The sequence below is a fragment of the Benincasa hispida genome, chromosome 1, assembly GCF_009727055.1.
Source record: "Benincasa hispida cultivar B227 chromosome 1, ASM972705v1, whole genome shotgun sequence".
Classification (NCBI taxonomy): Eukaryota; Viridiplantae; Streptophyta; class Magnoliopsida; order Cucurbitales; family Cucurbitaceae; genus Benincasa; species Benincasa hispida.
Genome location: NC_052349.1, coordinates 59,736,699 through 59,754,413, shown reverse-complemented (window position 1 = coordinate 59,754,413; position 17,715 = coordinate 59,736,699). Strand labels below are relative to the sequence as shown.

The following is a 17,715-nucleotide window of genomic DNA, read 5'->3' as shown; positions in this document are numbered from 1 at the left end:
TCAGAAAAGTTTACCTCAAAACACTTTATTGAGTGAAAAAAGGGGAAATCTCCTACTTGAATTTGATACATTGTTGCAGCTCATAAACGTCCATCTCCTTTCAAATCAGTAATATCATGTGGTAGGCCATGGAAAAGAAAAAGAAAGAATATATAAAAAGACGAGGCATCTCTGGCCCGCAGATCGAATTTATGCTAGAGCTCAATGATATAATTTACTTGTAAGCATAAAAACGACCAGCTTAAAATTGCAGATACTACCAAATTTTAAATAGCTACCATCCGCATGGCTTACCCACCCACAGTGAATTATTGCAGTCTTCTGCCATCTATTATTGTAAAATAAATCACCGGAATTTTTTATGATCAAACCATCAGTATACACGAGCCTTGGGAGGGAATGTTTCGACCTCATCGTCCAATGTGTTCATGTGCACTGGCCTATAGTCCAGCCGGACCTTCTCATTCTCCCAGAATCTGCAAATTCAATCACATTATCAAACATTCAGCAGATGTTAATTTATCGAAGTCACACGAACAGACAAGTAATAGAGATTTATTTCTGTCGATCTAGTTGAGCTCGAGGGCAATGATGGACCAGGAGCCCCAAGACATGAAAAGGTGACTAAGAATAAGATACGGTCTTGTTAACTAAAAAGGGAATCAATCTTATGTTCTCTCCAAGTGTCAGACATGAGAGTTACCCCAGTGTGTGCTTCATCCAGTTCTCATCATCTCTTTTCTGCATAACCAGATAAACAAAGTTAATATATAGAAGTCATAGGAAAGAGTTGTGTTACTATTAATTACAGAAATAAATAAAACTAACTGTGAAATCTTCCCGAGCGTGTGCTCCTCTGCTCTCTTTCCTGGCTTCAGCAGAGTGCATGGTAATACATGCATTTATCAAAAGATTTTCCAATTCAATTGTCTCTATCAAATCAGTGTTCCTGCTCAACCAATAACAACCTTAGATCAATCCTCGAAAGAATTCAGCACTTAAACTCCATAATTATAATGATACTTAAAACTAATAAAGAAAGAAAGGCAGAGAAACACCATGATCCCATTACCATATTAAACTCCTGTCCTTAACCTTCACATCATGGAAACTCTCCCAGGCCTTGTCAATTAATTTGCAACCTACAGAAGCAGAAGACAATAACAAAAGTGAAGAGAAATTGAGGCCGAGTTGTAGACAGTATAGAAGTTTTTAATTCAAACTCTCTGTTCGGTTTGGCTACCTTCTTCCAAGGTCTCCTGTGTTCGGAAAACAGCAGCATTGTTTTGCATAATACGTTGCATGTTCAACCGAATCTCTGAGGTGGGGAGTGAACCATTTGAGTTTCTCAATTTGTCTAGCCATGCAATAGTCTTCTCACCAGCATCTTTTTCCAACGGCTTTTGCGTTGCCCCTAAAACTTGCCCAAATAATTATTTAGCATTATAAAAAAAAATCTTATTGTTATTGGTTGGATTAGGTTGTGGGTTCATCGTTAATTTTCCTTTCTTTTTTTAAAAAGAACCAAAACAAACAAACAACAAACTTTTACCTGGTCTACCAATCTCTGCTACCCTATTTGCACAAGCTCGTCCAAAGACAACAATGTCCAAAAGCGAATTTGCGCCAAGCCTATTGGCTCCATGAACTGAGGCACAAGCTGCCTCCCCAGCAGCCATCAATCCTGGAACAACGGCATCTGGATCATTTCCCTTGATTGTAACTACCTGATACACAACAAATTTACACATGAAGAGCAGGAAGAAAAAAGAGAGGACATTCAGAATTCTACTGTCTCGTTAGAGGGGGAACCTTCCTGGCATTTTTTTAACTCCCAACTTTTTCACTTGTCAAATAATTAGTCTTTGTAAAAGATTAATTCATCAAAAACAATCTTTAGTGGTCTTCTCTGCACACTGTTTATATAAAACTAACAGAAATACACCGGTTGTATCTAGCTGTAAATTAATTATTACACTAACTATCCATAATATCAAAACTTTAGGGATGCATTTTCGTTTTCGATGAGAAAAGAATAAAGTACACTACAGGGTTACATTTTCATGCATACCTCTCCATGATGATTCGTGGGAATTCCACCCATATTATAATGCACTGTAGGTAAGACTGGAATGGGTTCTTTGGTAACATCAACGCCAGCAAAAATGGCAGCAGTTTCTGAGATACCCGGAAGTCTCTCCTTCAGTACATCAGGGGGCAAGTGATTTAAATGAAGATAGATGTGGTCCTTCAGTGGTCCTGTTAAAAGCCATCATCAATTTAGTTGCCAAAGAAGGATATTAAATCAGGAAAAGAACAACTCAGTTTCCTCCCAAACAGTTACTTTGTTCTGATGCCCTGAATCAACTTGACCGTGCCTTATTAGCTGGGAGAAAGTTCATGGATGCAGCTATTTAACTCTAGATGGGATAAAAGGTTCTTACCCACACCGCGACCCTCCCGAATTTCCATAGTCATGGATCTTGAGACAACATCCCTTGATGCAAGATCCTTTGCTGTCGGGGCATATCGTTCCATAAAGCGCTCACCTTCACTGTTTCTAAGAATGCCACCTTCACCACGAGATCCTAATTTTTATAGAAAAAAATAATTGCATTTAAATTAGTAATACATCCATGTAGAGGGAAAAAGAACAGCCGTAAGAAGATTATTATTCAAACTTGTGGTTCAGACCTTCAGTAATAAGGCACCCAGCACCATATATTCCCGTTGGATGAAATTGCACAAACTCCAAATCCTGCGCAGGCAAGGGAAAGAAAAGTTGAAAAAAGGGCTTGGGAAATTATCCAAAACCTTACAAAATCAAGAAAAGGAGAAAATTAACCTCAAGTGGAAGCCCCGCTCGTGCAACCATGGCATTTCCATCTCCAGTGCATGTATGAGCAGAGGTTGCAGAGAAATATGTTCTGCCATAACCCTGAGAAAAGCAAGAGTTATTTTTACATAATTTTTCAGTTCATATAATGTGATCATCATTGTCATGGCAAACAGTACCCCAGTAGCCAAAATTGTTGATGCAGCTTGGAACCGATGTAGTGTGCCATCCTCCATATTCAATGCTATCACTCCCTGGCAGCTACCTGGAATGCCAATATCAGAGGTAAAGGTAACCAATGTAAGACTTATCTTAAAATGTACTGTGAACCAGATAGGAAGGAAGACATTGTGCATCAAATCCCATTAACCTAATAAAAAGTATAGAACAACCATAAACTAATCATCCAATTAAAAAATTTCTACAGAAAAATGCAGAAAGAAGCAACTACAAGAATTGAGATTTATCTTATGACATGCTAGTGCACGAGTACAAAATTCGTACTCTAATCATCAAAATTAAAAAAAAATGAGTGGAAAGGTCAATAATATTGGATAAAATTTAAGAAAAGTGGAGTTTATATACCATCACTATCCATTAATAGATCCAAAGCAAAATATTCCACAAAAAACTGTGTGTTATGCTTCATAGCCTGGCCATAGAGAGTATGCAATAAAGCATGCCCCGTTCGGTCAGCAGCACATGCACAACGATATGCCTGGCCACCTGCAATGATGACAATGTAAACGTAAATAATTGAAGACAAGAAGACCAGCATGGCAATGAGGACATATAATATGAATTGTTACCCTTTCCAAAGTCAAGGCTCTGACCACCAAATGCACGTTGATATATTTTTCCATCTTCAGTACGAGAAAACGGAAGCCCATAATTCTCAAGCTCAATAACTGCTTTTGGTGCTTCTCTACACATATATTGGATGGCATCCTGATCACCTATAGAACATGAAAACCATACAGGTCAAGAATTTTAATGTACAAATATTGCGAGTCTATGACTTATACATAGAAATACAATAGATTTTTTCTTGCGCCCTACAAGTTCTAAATCATTTAGGAACAGCAAATATGTGCAACGTAAGCACATACAAGTGCACCATATAGAAAATTTGTTACTAGCTCTGTATTGGCAGAGTAAGAGGCCACAAGCATCCTGATTTGTGTTTTTGTGCTAGTTACTATTGATATCGTCGGCATCACATTACATGAAAAGTTTTTCAATTTACCCAAAGTTCTAAATGCATACCGAGCCAATCACTCCCCTTGACAGTGTCATACATGTGCCACCTCCAATCATCCTCAGTCATGTTTCCCAGTGCAGCATTTATTCCTCCCTATAAACCAATTGAACTGCATATTAAGTCACATTATAACAGAAGAGAGTAAACATTTCAAGGTGTGTGTATATATATATATATAAGAAACAGGAAGTATATTTTGCACAAAAAAGCCCAAAACAAAACAGCCTAAAGGCAAGGGAAGAGAAGAGCTTTCCAATTAATCTGAAACATGGACAAGCTATAATTACAAAAGAATTTCCTGTTTTTCATACAACACCAAGAAGCAAGGAATCGAGTGTTGTTACCAAAAATACAAAAGATGAACACTTATCCTAAAAAATAAGACGATTCCTTTCAAACTAAAGATTCCAAATAAGAGTCTTGACTGCCATAGACCATAAAACCTTGCCTCTATTCCTAAAGTTCGAACTTCTGAGAATCTCAACCAACCAGTCAATATTAATGACTCACATATATGTAATAAAAAAAATGAAGAAAAAGAAAAACACAGTGGTCAATGTTCATCAACCTAATGGAAGAGAGAGGATGAGATATTGGCCCATCGGATGTTTTCAAATCATTAAGATTCTGACAAAGGCTCAAATCCCAGGCAGTAGTAGAAAGAATCTAGACGTCAACAACTGTACTATTTGGCTGAGAAATGAGTCGAAAAAGACAAGGGAAGGTTGTATCAATAACTTCTTAGCTCAACCAAGAATCATGCCAAAATGAAATCGGCCTGCCATTACCAAGACAACGGACAGGCATGGTGCTCAACAAGATACAAAATAGAGCAAATATGACACCAAGGCAACTCATAAGCGCTTCTTAGAATGAGATGTGGCCAAACACAATCAATCTCAAAGTCGTAATAATTTGCAGCAATAAGTTTGTGCCACATAATATCTCCTCGTTTAAAAATCTCCAAATCCATTTTGTCAAAAGAGCCAAATTCCAATGTTGAAAGTTGTTGATGCCAATACCCCCATCCGTTTAGGAGCCATGTTATTTTCCATTTAACAGTAAGCATTCGACCTTCTCCTCCAGAACCTTCTCGAAAGAAATCAAAGAATTGGAAGTCTTTCTTGGACGTTTAAATAACATGCAATATATCGACATACTAGATAATGTAGCTTGGATAAGGGTATGCCTACCTCCTCTTCAAATAAATGAATATTTCCAACCACGCAGCATGCGCTGAATTTTCTCTAAAACAAATTGCCACAACGATGTGTTCTTTGAATTGCCCTCTAAGGGAAGACCAACATAGGTGGAAGGCCATTATCCCAGTTTACAACCAAAATCTGTCAACAACCAATCCGTTTTGCATCATCAAGGTGGATCCCCAACAACACACTCTTAGATTAATATTCAAACTAGAAGCCAACTCAAAGATTTTCAAAATATTAAAAAGATGTTTCAAAGCTTCCAAATCAAAAGTAGAAAACAACGGCGTATACCCACAAATTGCAAGTGATTTAATTAAAATTGACAAGCATAGGGATGGGTTGCAATCTTCCCCAACTGAGCACTATGAGATATTAGTATGTTGCTAAGACAGTCAGTGATCAAAATGAAGAGAAAAGGGGAAAGCAATCATCTTGATGAATGCCCCGAGAAGGAATGACTTAACCTCCAGGTTTACAATTAATGGTAATCAACTAGTGCACGCTTGAGATACAGCCACAAATCCATTTTTTCTAAGTTAAACCAAAACCTTTTGCATGAAGAATAACATCCAGGAAATCTCAATCAACTTTACCAAAAGTTTTCTCGGGGTCAAATTTTAGAACCACACCCTTCTTGGGAGAGATTACAATCATCAACCAATTCATTGGCCATTAAAGAAGCCTCCATGATTAATCTTGTATGCACACATAATGAGACTGATCGGGCGATGATCAGTGACAGATTTGGAATCAATGCGCTTCAGAATTAGATAGATAAAGGTTTCATTCAGTGCCACATTAATAATTCCAAAATCATGAAGCATCACCATCTCATCTTGTTTAATAGCGTTAACAAGGAATCAGGATGATAATCCTTGGTGAACAATTTTTGGAAGAAATCAATTAATTCATTCTCAATATCCCATGAAGTGAATAAGCTGATACCAACCCTATCAAGAACCTCTAACATCGAATTCTCCCTTTTGCAAGCAGCAACATACGATGGAAAAATTTTGTACTTTCACCACCATCCTTGAACCATTTCAATTTACAACGCTAATGTCAATAAATGTCTTGGCCTGTTAGATCTTTGATATTTTCCCTTGAGGGAATAGCAAGTCTCCTAACTAGTTGTTAATAAACCACTAACCTCTGCATTGTCCAAAGCTTTCAATTGGGATATAAGAGGAGGGAGTCAAGAAGCCATGACATGTTGGGACTTGTTTCAGTTTAGAAGCTCAACTTTCAAGCCTTTCCATTTCTTCATAAACCCATGTCCCAACCAGCCTTGAATTGGATTCCGATGCCACCATATCTAAAACCTCACAGAAAGATTAATGTTGCAGCCAAGAATTCTCAAACCGAAAAAGGACGAGGTCCCCAAGGAATATCTCGAAAAGATGAGGCCAAAGGATGATGGTCTGAAGTGACTATCAAGAAACGTAAGATGAGTTAAACCAAATTTGCTAAGGCACTTGTTGGTGAGCAAAAATCTATCCAGTAAAGAAAGGTATTGCTCAGCACCAAAACTAGACCAAGTTAAGTATCCAATAAAGAGAGGTATGCTCATCCATGTTGAATGGAGAGACAATGCAAAGGTCCACAGCCCTCAGCCAAGTTTCTAGATTCTACTACTTGGTTGGGGAGGGGGGGTTAAGACATGTGGAGGACTGCAAGACTGGCTTGTGCCCCAAAACAAGTTGCCAAACCAGCCTCTGTCCAATGCAGCTTTTCAGTCTGAATGCTCTGTTCTTCAAGGGAGTTGATTTGGGCTGGAAGGCCAACCAATGAAAGATGAGAGAAAGTGAACTCCTGTTGGTTAATAGCACAAAGTTGTGCTAGTGATGAGGCATCGTTGGGGATTTTGGAGGGATCAGGGCCTGGGTTGGGCGTTTTGGGCATCATCAATCACCTAAATAATAAAATGTGACATTCAAACTTCGATGATAAAGTTTTTAGTTTTCCGTGTAGGAGAAAACCAAAAATAACCCACATGAAGGGGAGGGCCAGAGTCGAAACCATCTAAGTCTGAGAAACAAGACGTTTTAACCGAAATAGTGAGGAAAAATAGCATTCCCACCATACAGCAAGTTACTATAAGTCCGAATTCATGTACCTGAGCAGCGACCGTGTGAGAACGAGTTGGGAAAAGCTTAGTAATGCAAGCAGTATTAAATCCATGCTCTGACAATCCTATAGCAGCTCGAAGCCCTGCACCACCCGCGCCTACCACAACCGCATCGTATGTGTGATCAACCACGGTGTAGGAGGAGCGACCTGCCGTCTGCCAAGAGCCAAAGAAGAAATAATTTAATATTTAGTAAGACCTATCAGCAGTCACCATCTTTAAGAGAAGTTAACACAAATACCGGAACCGTAAGAAAGAAATTTGACAGAGCTAGCTACGATCAGCGAATCAATGGATCCAATGCAAAAAAGAATTACATTAAGTTCTCTTGTGCACGCAATTAGCCAAATGAACACAATATTGAAAAAAAAAAAAAAGGTTCACTAACAATCCAGGACAGTGGCATAAAAAAGAATACAACGGGAAAAAAAACATAATAAAAACAACAACGAGAGAATGATAAAGTATAGCATGTTCATCCATTCCACATGCCATCCTCGACGAAGAGAAAAAGAAGACGAAAACCGCGAGAAACAGGAAAACATAATAAAAGCAAAGATCCAGACGAATGTTCAAGCTCATATTCAATAATAGAAAGATATGATGGATGGTCATACCGAATCGACGGAGAAGAATCTAGAAAATTGAGATCTGAGGTGATCGTTGGGGGACGATTTCCTGGAAAAAGAAGAAGAAGCGCGAAGGCCACGAGAAACACAGCGCCACATCTTGCTTCGGCACCTCCGTCCAACCGTTTGCAATCGCCTGTGTAGATGAAATGGAAGAGAAGACGGCTGTTCCGCCGCTCTTGAAGCTCGCCGGAGGCCGAAAAATAGGGGTTTGGTTTGGGGTTTGTTTTCCCAGGGAACGAGTCTCAGGTGGAGGCGAATGGGAGGGAACGGTCTGCGCTAACTATCACTAATAAGTAATAATGCCCCGTAAGTAGGAAATTAATAATTTATTTCAGTGAAAATAAATAGAATTGAGATATTAATGTGGATAATGGTAATTTATATATGTCCGATTACATAATTATCTAAACTTTTCTATTCTTTACCTAAATAAGTTAATCAACTATTATTTTACACAAAAGCGTAATAGAATTTATTTTATAAAAAGTATATAATAATAATAATATCAAAACACACATATAAAAAAAAGGTTTATCGCGAATACAAATTTTCTCAAAGAGTATTGTTTTTTTTCCAAAACCAAAATTTTTCTTCTCGTTTCTTAAGCTTTAAAGAAAAAAAGGTAATAAATTCGATATATATTTGAACTTTCTAAAAAAAATTATGATATATTTAAAAAGTGCATAAACAAAACAATTTGTACAACGTATCTTCTTATATATTAAGTAATATATTTGATACGTATTGACATTTTCAAGTATATTGCCAATATATTCAACATAAACTTGAGACCCTAAGTAGAGAGGTGATTGATTTTCATCCAAGAACATGAAAGAAAAGTTCAAGAAATCTCCTATAATGAAATAAATATTAAATTGAAATATCATGCATTAATGATATTAATCATAACTAATAAATAAAAGTCAAAATTCGAAAATGATGTAAATAAGAAAATAATTGAATATTTTGAAAATTTTGAAATAATGGTGAAAATGTTAAATTGTTTAAAAATTAAACCTAAACGCTCTTAACGAAATAATTCAAGACTTAGGATATTTATGAGATATACGATGTACAAAAGATTTCTACTATACGATATATATGTATTTACACATACACAGGAGGGCAACAAAATGTGTGATTCCATTCGTTCATTCCACGTTTTATCAAATATAGACACACACATTAATTTTCTATATATATATTTTTAAATCCTACAATTGCACAACGATGATCAACTATCATTATAAAAAATATTTATGGTAATACTTTGAAATTGCACATGATGGTTCCCTATTTTTTTAAGTGGAACAAGGGGAGATATTAAAGATTTGAACTTATAACTTTAAAAAATAATAAATAAATATCAATTATTGCAAATTTATGGTCACTTTAGCTTATCCAAGGTGTTATTTCATATAATTTGTAGTTTGAAAAGTATAGAAAATGGTTGTAATAGGTTAGGTATTGAATGGATAACATGGAAAAACGATATTAAGATTAAAATGTATTATTTTTTAAAAGCTCCGAAAATAATAGTTATTATTTATTTATTTTTTCAGAATTATTATTATTATTTAAAACTTTTTCGAGGAAACATGGTTGAAAAATCCGAATTAAGAATGTGAATAAAGGTAAAAGTTTGGAGATAAATTTAGATAAAGTATGTTCTCATGATAACATAGTAGTTCTCCGTTGTCCAAAAAAGAAAAGGCAGTTTTGTTTACATTAAATCATGCCATTATAAGTGGTAGATTCCATATTAACGCGTCACAGGGACAATGACACTACGTGGCAAGGTTTAAATGGCGGTCACGGAGAAAAAGGTGAACGGCAGGTACGTCAAACAGCTAATGGTCCAAATTAATTCACGCAAGCACTCTTATTTGCCGGTCACGTGGCTCATTCATCCACCGCGTGCGCCTGGGGGTCTTTTTTTCCTTATTCTTTTTGAAGAGATGCAAGGATTAATATTTAGAATACCGATATCGATATTCCAAGTTTACAAATATATAACGATGGATATTTTCGTTAAAATATCGATATTCAGTAAATAGATGACATTTTAATTTATATTAAAATAAATAAATAATATATATATATTTAAGTTTTTATCTGTATTTATAAAATATGTTGGAGATATTTATTGATATTAAATATGGAGGTTGAACCCTTCTATTTACGGAGCTATCGACGTGTTGACAGATATTATCATTCTTGAAGAGATGTAGGTAGATCTAAAAGTTAATTATAAACATGTATTATGTAACAAACATTTTTTTTAATACGAAATGAACATAACTTAACTAACATGATAATATGCTATCGATGCATGTTCAAGAGTGGTTTTTTTAAAAATAGTCTAAACTATTTTTATCATGTTTAAAATCATTTTGACATACAATATTAATCATTTAAAATCAATTCAATCTTCATTTTGACATTTTTAGATGTAGTTGTTCACACGAGATTTCAAAAGAAATTTATTTCGTGGAACTTGAACTTTGTATTTGTATTAATTTTGTAGAAAGTGAGTACAATCTCTAATACATAATATTTTGATGCTTTCAAAATAAATTATAGTCTTTAAGCTGGTTGATCTTCTTGAAAAATCGACCTTCGGGCTTGTTGATCTTCTTGGATGATCAGCCTTTGGGTTTGTTGATCTTCTTGGATGATCGCTCGTTAGGCTTGTTGATCTTATTGGATGATCGGCCTTTGGGCTTGTTGATCTTTTTGGACAATCGGTGTTTGGGCTTGATGATCTTCTTGGACAATCGGCGTTTGGGCTTGATCATCTTATTGGACAATCGGCCTTTGGGCTTGTTGATATTCTTGGACGATCGGCATTTGGGCTTGTTGATATTCTTGGATGATTGGCCTTTGGGCTTGATGATCTTCTTGGATGATCAACCTTTGGGCTTGATGATCTTTTTGGACGATTGATCTTTGGACTTGTTGATCTTCTTGGATGATTAGTGCTAGCACGAGACTTCCGAAGAAACTTGTTTCGTGGAGCTGAACTTGAGTTGGTGTTGATGTTGATGTTTATTTGATGCGATGTGGTTCGATCTCTAGTACTTGATCCTTTGATTTTCTCTCGATTGAATACATGCGCTTGGTGTATAGAAGCGAGGCGTGTGGATGATTTCAAGTTTCGAGTCTTGGAAGAATGCTTGTATCTTCAAAGGACTTCGGTCTTCAAGCGTAGTCAGTTTCAAGAGTCAAAAGAGTCTTCTGATTGTAGAGAATTCCCTCTAAGCTCTCTGTAATGCATAATTACTAACGCTTGAAATGAGAAGAGTTCCTCTATTTATAGGACTCTTTGATGGGCTTCATGGGCTTGGGCTTGGTTGATTCATAGGTCTAGCCTTTGGGCCTAATTAGTTGGACTTTGGCTTGGTTGGTCCATGGGTTTGAATTGGGTTAGGCCCGAGCGACTTTAATTATTCAGCCCAATCCAATTTATAATTTTTCAGTTGAAAGTATATATGATATAACATGTTATATAATTATTTAAATATATAAAATTTTCAAAAGAATATGCAATTTTTTGATAGAAAGTCTATTTAGTCATTCTTGCTAAGAAGTAATCACAACAATTTAGCATTATTTATCAAACAACATAATTTACTTTTCAGTTTCAAACTGAAATATACCAAATACTAATTAACTTGTCAATTGTTGCAGGTGAAACTCTAAACTAAGCACGCTTAACTTTGAAATTCCTATAATTGAGCCACTTAAAAAGAAGGTCCACGTTATTGCTATATGTATTGACTTTCAATCCTTTTAACTCTTTCTTAACCATACTTTCATATCTTCAAGTTCTCCCTCATTTGGATGTGGTCCTCTTTAAGTGCTGGGTCAAATGTCCATTTTTTACCTCTGTGATTGCCTCTATATCCTTAAATACCACTGATCCTCTAATGAACCATTTGTTTATGATCTAACCAAAACTAAGTTCTTCTTGGGCCAGTGAGAAGGCAGGACCCCATTGTTCAAGTCCAAGAGTCAATACTTAAGAAACTACTCATCTACTTTCCCTACATGGGAAGAAATGAATTCCATCTTGTAAAATTACATTTTCAGTTCCCTATTCGGTTAAGTCCCTAAAATAGTAAGTTTATTGAGTCGACGACTCAGGTCACACTTACCCATGCAAATCAAATGATGAGTCCTTATAGGTAGGAGTTCATAACTCATCTAGGATTAAGATCGATTTATATATGATCATCTTGTGAAAAAATAATCTTGTCAATTAACAGAGTTATAGAGAGAAATTAATTATTTTGCAGTTCAGTCTTATACAAAACTCTTTGTATATGATATCCCCACTCACATGTCTCTCAATGAACGATTTGGATTACATTGTTTGTAACGTTTACAAAGTCGGTCGTTACCACATTGTCTATAGGATAAGGCACCCAATCTTTTATCCATCTTCTATAGACCCTTCAAGTTATTACTTGAACGGAATCTACTGTACGACAGCTACATATTGTTCAAGTCTTATATAAATAACCTCAAATTTAGTTTATTGGATTGAGTTATGCAATATTAAGATATAAAATAAAATAATAATTATTTTATTAATAATCATAAATTTGTTTATTTATCTGCAAACCACGAGTTTATGGCACAAAACTAACAAATTGTTCATTAGAGGATCAGTGGTACTTAAGAACATAGAGGTAATTACAGGGGTAAAATAGACATTTAATCCAACTGCAATTATGAATAACTCATAAAAGATTGACTTATGTGTAATGATTATATCCATGGACGCAACATATCTTGCAATGCTTAAAAGTGCAACTATAGGTTTATAGTAATTTGCCCATAATTAATGAATGTTAATTAATTTAATTAATTAATCTCACATCATTGGAGCTTATAATATGTAGGTCCATTAGGTCCCTCTGCTAGCTCACAATGGATTAACAAGGATCAATGTTTTGAAAGAATAATTTGAATGTTCAAATTAATTGAGAGCAATGCACATTTGAATATGATACAAATGTTTATTTAATTAAATATGAAATATTTAATTGAATTATATCAATTAACTAAATTAACTAAATTATATTAATTAATTAAATTAAAATAAGTCTTTTGCCAGAGTAATGAGTGACAAAGCGAGAAGTTGTTCCCACTCTACGATTAATACAGGAAGGTCTAAAAGCTATCTCTCTAAAAAAAATTCTCCAAAAAAATTATCTAAGAAAAGTTTCCTCTCTCTTTCAAAAAGAAGACTCCCACAAGTCGGTTCCTTGCTAGAGAATAGTCCGAAGATGTAACAACCCAAATTTGTACACATACACTACAGGAAATTAAATGTCAAATGTTAAGCAGGACGAAATTTTATTTAAGGGGTGGTAAATGTAATAACCTAACCCTAATTTAGAAAGCAGGAAAACAAATAAAATATATGATTAAGAATGAAAAATATATAAATTTAATAGGAAAATCGGGTGAAAATTTAGAATTGAAAAAAAAATAATAAAAAATTTATTAATTATCCAAAAATAATGAATAAGGGGGCAGGATTTGGGAGGATTAATTAGAAGATGAAGAGAAAGAAGGAGAGAGCCACATTGGCGAGATTGGAGAGAAAATTGGAGAGAGCAGAGTGGAGAGATCGAGATTCTCAGCGAGAAAGTGGGAGAGAGCGAGAGCCACGAGAGCCAAACCAGCGAGAAAGCTAGAGAGAGCGAGATTCTGAGAACAGAGAGAGCGAGATTGGAGAGAAAATTGGAGAGAGCGAGAGTGGAGAGAGTGAGATTCTTAGCGAGAAAGTGGGAAAGAGCGAGAGCCACGAGAGCCAAACCAGCGAGAAAGCTGGAGAGAGCAAGATTCTAAGAACAAAGAGAGCGAGATTTGAACAGAAGCGTGGATTATGCGTTGAATTTGGCCACGATCTTATAGATTATACATGGAGAACCCTAAAATTGAATACAAACAAAGGTTGATGACGTAAGAGCAAACATTAGCCAAAATTAGGTGTCTTATTAAGTGAAATTCTTAAACCTAAGTAATTTTAAAGAAGCCATTTGTAGGATGAGTTGTCATACAGAGAAGAGCTGGAAACGGCTATAAATAGGAGGCTTTGGGCTGGAAGTTAAACTCATTCTCAAACAAAACTCAGTATAAAAATCGTGTGGAAAAGGTGAAGTAATTTTGTTAGTTAGAAGGAGGAAACGCAAGGGAAGTGCTGCCCAAATTTCCTTCTGGTTTAAGAGGGAAAACTCTACTGATTAAACCATAAGGAATAATAAGGAAAAACTAGGATCGCAGTCAAGGTAAGTAGTTTATCTCATCCTCTCTTTAAGTGTTTCATGATAATGTACCTTTAATATATTGCATAATTATGTTATTGTTATGTTGCATTACATGTTTAAAATACGTTTATTGACAAGGGACCCATGCATTATGTTTGTTCACAACAATCAAATAAGATTAAATTTTAATTAGATAAAGGTTATGCTTCTAGGGCTAGCAGGGCATGTATGGTTGCACCCCTCTAGACCCAATTCTATGTCAAGTTTATGCTAGGGACTAACAGGGTATGTATGGTTGCACCCTTCTAGTCCAATCTTACGTTTATGCTAATGGTTGATGTTGGATGCGACTCTGGCCCTACTGACTGCGTGACCCGCTAATCATCAGATGGGTTAGTTTTCGCTTAAGTCCTTATCTTCCTACTAGGGCGGAGAAATTTACGTTAGAAGCATAACCGACCATCACATGTTATTATATGTTTTTGGTCCCAATCATATGTTTTTAGGACATGTTGCATGTGATTGTGCATTTGGTCACTACCCTAAATGAAAACTACTTACTGAGTATATTATATACTCATCCTATTTTACAGACTTTGTAGGTAAGGACACAGCGTAGGTGGCAGAACTGGATGCCGCTCAAATGACCAAACATCAAGCTCACTATTATAGGCATATGCATTTTTGTATCACTACGCTAATGTTTTATGGATCCTGATATTTTGTAAAATAAACTTTTTATATAGTTTTCTACCTAATTAATAAAATCTTAGATATGTTCTTTTGAGATTTTTACCAAAAACTCATCTCATGATAGAAAAAGTCTAAGTATGCATGTCGTAAGCGGTTGGACCATAATATGTAAGGATTCGGTCGTTATAGTTTGGTATCAGAGCATTTAAGCCAATTAGGCTCTAATAATTAGAAGAGTCGTGGTGTTTGATGGTTCGGCTTGTTAAGTAATTGCCACAGTTATGCAAAACGCTGGTAAGTGGAAATTTTTTAAAAGCGAGTAATTTAGTAATCAATTTAGTAAACATATAAGGGCCATGAGTTAAAAAAAATATTAAAATAGATTGCTTCTTATTGTGAAAATAAAATGTTGTGTCCAGATGCCACCGACAAAAGGCTCCAACACAACGAGGCAGACCTCTGAGTGGAATACACAAGGGATCAAAAATCAGAGACATGGACAGTACGCTAATTGTGATTGCTTACACTAGATGCGCTAATAATACTAATACAAAAATATGAAGTAATGGAAACACAACCTCATCCACCACACCAATAACCAAACGATACCAAATGATTTCGAAGATCATCGAGAATTCAGGAAGTTCAATCCTTCAAATTGATGGAGTCATCTTGTGGATCAACTAAGTAGCAGAGAATTATATAACAGAAATATAAACTTTTTTCGGCTCCATATGAACATCCAGAAGAAATAGAAAGTAAATTGTGCCACCTTTCATGTTAAGAGGGCGATGCAAAGTTCTGATGGGAATCCACAAAGATACAATCAAAGGTTATATCAATGGCAGCAATTCAATCAGCTTTGTTACAAACAAGTATTTCCACTTGATAGTGAGATATCAAAAGGAAGTGGAATTTTCTTAATCTCGTCAAGAGAACATGTCAGGTGAGCAGAGTATGAACATGAATTGTGATCGCTTTCCCACTTTGTCCCTTTACTGGTGGAACAAGAAGAGAAGAATGGTGGAAAGTTTATATTGGGGATTAAGCAAAAGAAAGGCCACAATTTCCCCGAGGTATTGTTACGACTTTTCAAACAAAGAGTATTGCTCTTGCCCTCGAGTCGCACTTACTCATGGAAGTAGATCTTGCCTGGTCAAAACTCAAACTTCTGGAACGAGATATTCATGCCAAATCAAAAAAAGGAAATTCACCCAACAAGGCGTTCTCCAATCGTTCACAACAGCATAGCAAAAATTTCTCTAAAGCAACTCAGGGCGTTACAGTCACAACAGTAAAGAGTCAAACGATTTCACAATCCTAAGTTGTAGAAATTGTGGAAAACACCATAAGGGGAATAGTCTTCGGACTTAGGGGTGTGTTTTCAGCTGCGGGCCAGATGGTTCACTATGCAAAGGCTGCCCAAAGCTCATCAACCAAAGATCTACACTGCCCAGACCACCCAGCCTACTAGTAACAAGATTACCCAACAACAGTAAAGGATGGGTGTTTGCTGTTACACGTCAAGAGGCAGAGGATCAAGATGCAGTTGTTACAGGTACATTACCCATCCTCGAGTATTATGCCTTCACTTTATTTGATTCAGGCTCTAGTCATCCATTCATCTCTGCAACATTTGCACAACATGCTCAATTAACATCAAAGCCCTTAGGCTACATTCTATCCGTAGCTACTCCTGCTAGAGTATCTATGTTGGCCAACTCAGTAGTAGAAAACTGTGAATTGTCAGTATCAGGACATAAACTAGGGGTGACCCTTATCATCCTAGACATAAGTGATCTTGACATAATACTAGGTATGGGCTGGTTAGCAGCAAACTATACAAACATAGATTGTCATAATAAAGAAGTCACATTCACCTTTCCAACAGGAACCAAGTTTAAGTTTACGAGTTCTAATACACAATCAGCCCTAAAAATAATTTCAGCCTTAAAAACTAAACATTTGCTCAACCATGGGGCTTGGGCATATTTAGCAAGTGTAATGGATTTACGAAACCAAAAGGATGAAATTAAGGCCATTCCTGTAATAAGAGAATTTGAAGATGTATTCCCAGAAGAGCTACCAGGTTTACCACCTAGTCGAGAAATAGAATTTTGTATATATCTAATTCCCGGAGTTGAACCAATATCTAAAGCACCATATAGAATGGCATCCGCGAAATTAAAAGAACTCAAAATACAATTACAAAAATTGTCATATAAGGGATTTATATGCCATAGCGTGTCTCCATGGGGAGCACCTGTCTTATTTGTTAAGAAAAATGATGGATCAATGCATTTATGTATAGATTATTGGGAGTTGAATAAGTTGACAATAAAGAATAAGTACCCACTCCCACGCATTGATGACCTATTTGACCAATTACAAGGAGCCTCAGTATTATCCAAAATAGACTTACGATCTGGATATCATCAACTACGAATTAAGGAGTCTGATATACCCAAGATTGCTTTATGAACAAGATATGGGATTATGAATTCGTTGTGATGCCCTTTGGATTAACGAATGCCCTAGCAGCCTTCATGGACTTGATGAATAGAATTTTTAAGGACTATCTTGATAACTTCGTGATCGTATTTATAGATGATATTTTGGTCTATTCCAAATCTAAGGCAGAACATGAAAAACATCTTAGGGATGTCCTTTCCATAT

The 17,715-nt window shown here is 36.0% G+C and overlaps 1 protein-coding gene across 1 annotated transcript; it reads right to left on the bottom strand.

Annotated features, from left to right (window-relative positions):
• On the bottom strand, positions 1–8,359 carry LOC120086493 (succinate dehydrogenase [ubiquinone] flavoprotein subunit 1, mitochondrial). The gene is made up of 16 exons (XM_039043178.1): positions 8,051–8,359; positions 7,422–7,589; positions 4,103–4,190; positions 3,646–3,792; positions 3,422–3,562; positions 3,016–3,101; positions 2,846–2,938; positions 2,695–2,758; positions 2,445–2,588; positions 2,072–2,259; positions 1,553–1,727; positions 1,244–1,414; positions 1,073–1,142; positions 829–949; positions 704–741; positions 1–476 (listed from the first exon to the last, which is right to left on the bottom strand). Exons 1-16 carry the CDS (start codon positions 8,159–8,161, stop codon positions 374–376), a joined length of 1,908 nt encoding a protein of 635 aa, XP_038899106.1. The 5' UTR covers positions 8,162–8,359; the 3' UTR covers positions 1–373.
• Positions 8,360–17,715: the final 9,356 nt, after the last annotated feature.

Bases quoted from the DNA above. Each gene is read 5' to 3' on its own strand.
- LOC120086493 (XM_039043178.1), bottom strand. From the start codon at position 8,161: ATGTGGCGCTGTGTTTCTCGTGGCCTTCGCGCTTCTTCTTCTTTTTCC. The intron at 7,590-8,050 runs GTATGACCATCC...GGCTCTTGGCAG, and splicing joins GATTCTTCTCCGTCGATTCG to ACGGCAGGTCGCTCCTCCTA. The intron at 1,143-1,243 runs GTAGCCAAACCG...CTGCTTCTGTAG, and splicing joins ACAGGAGACCTTGGAAGAAG to GTTGCAAATTAATTGACAAG.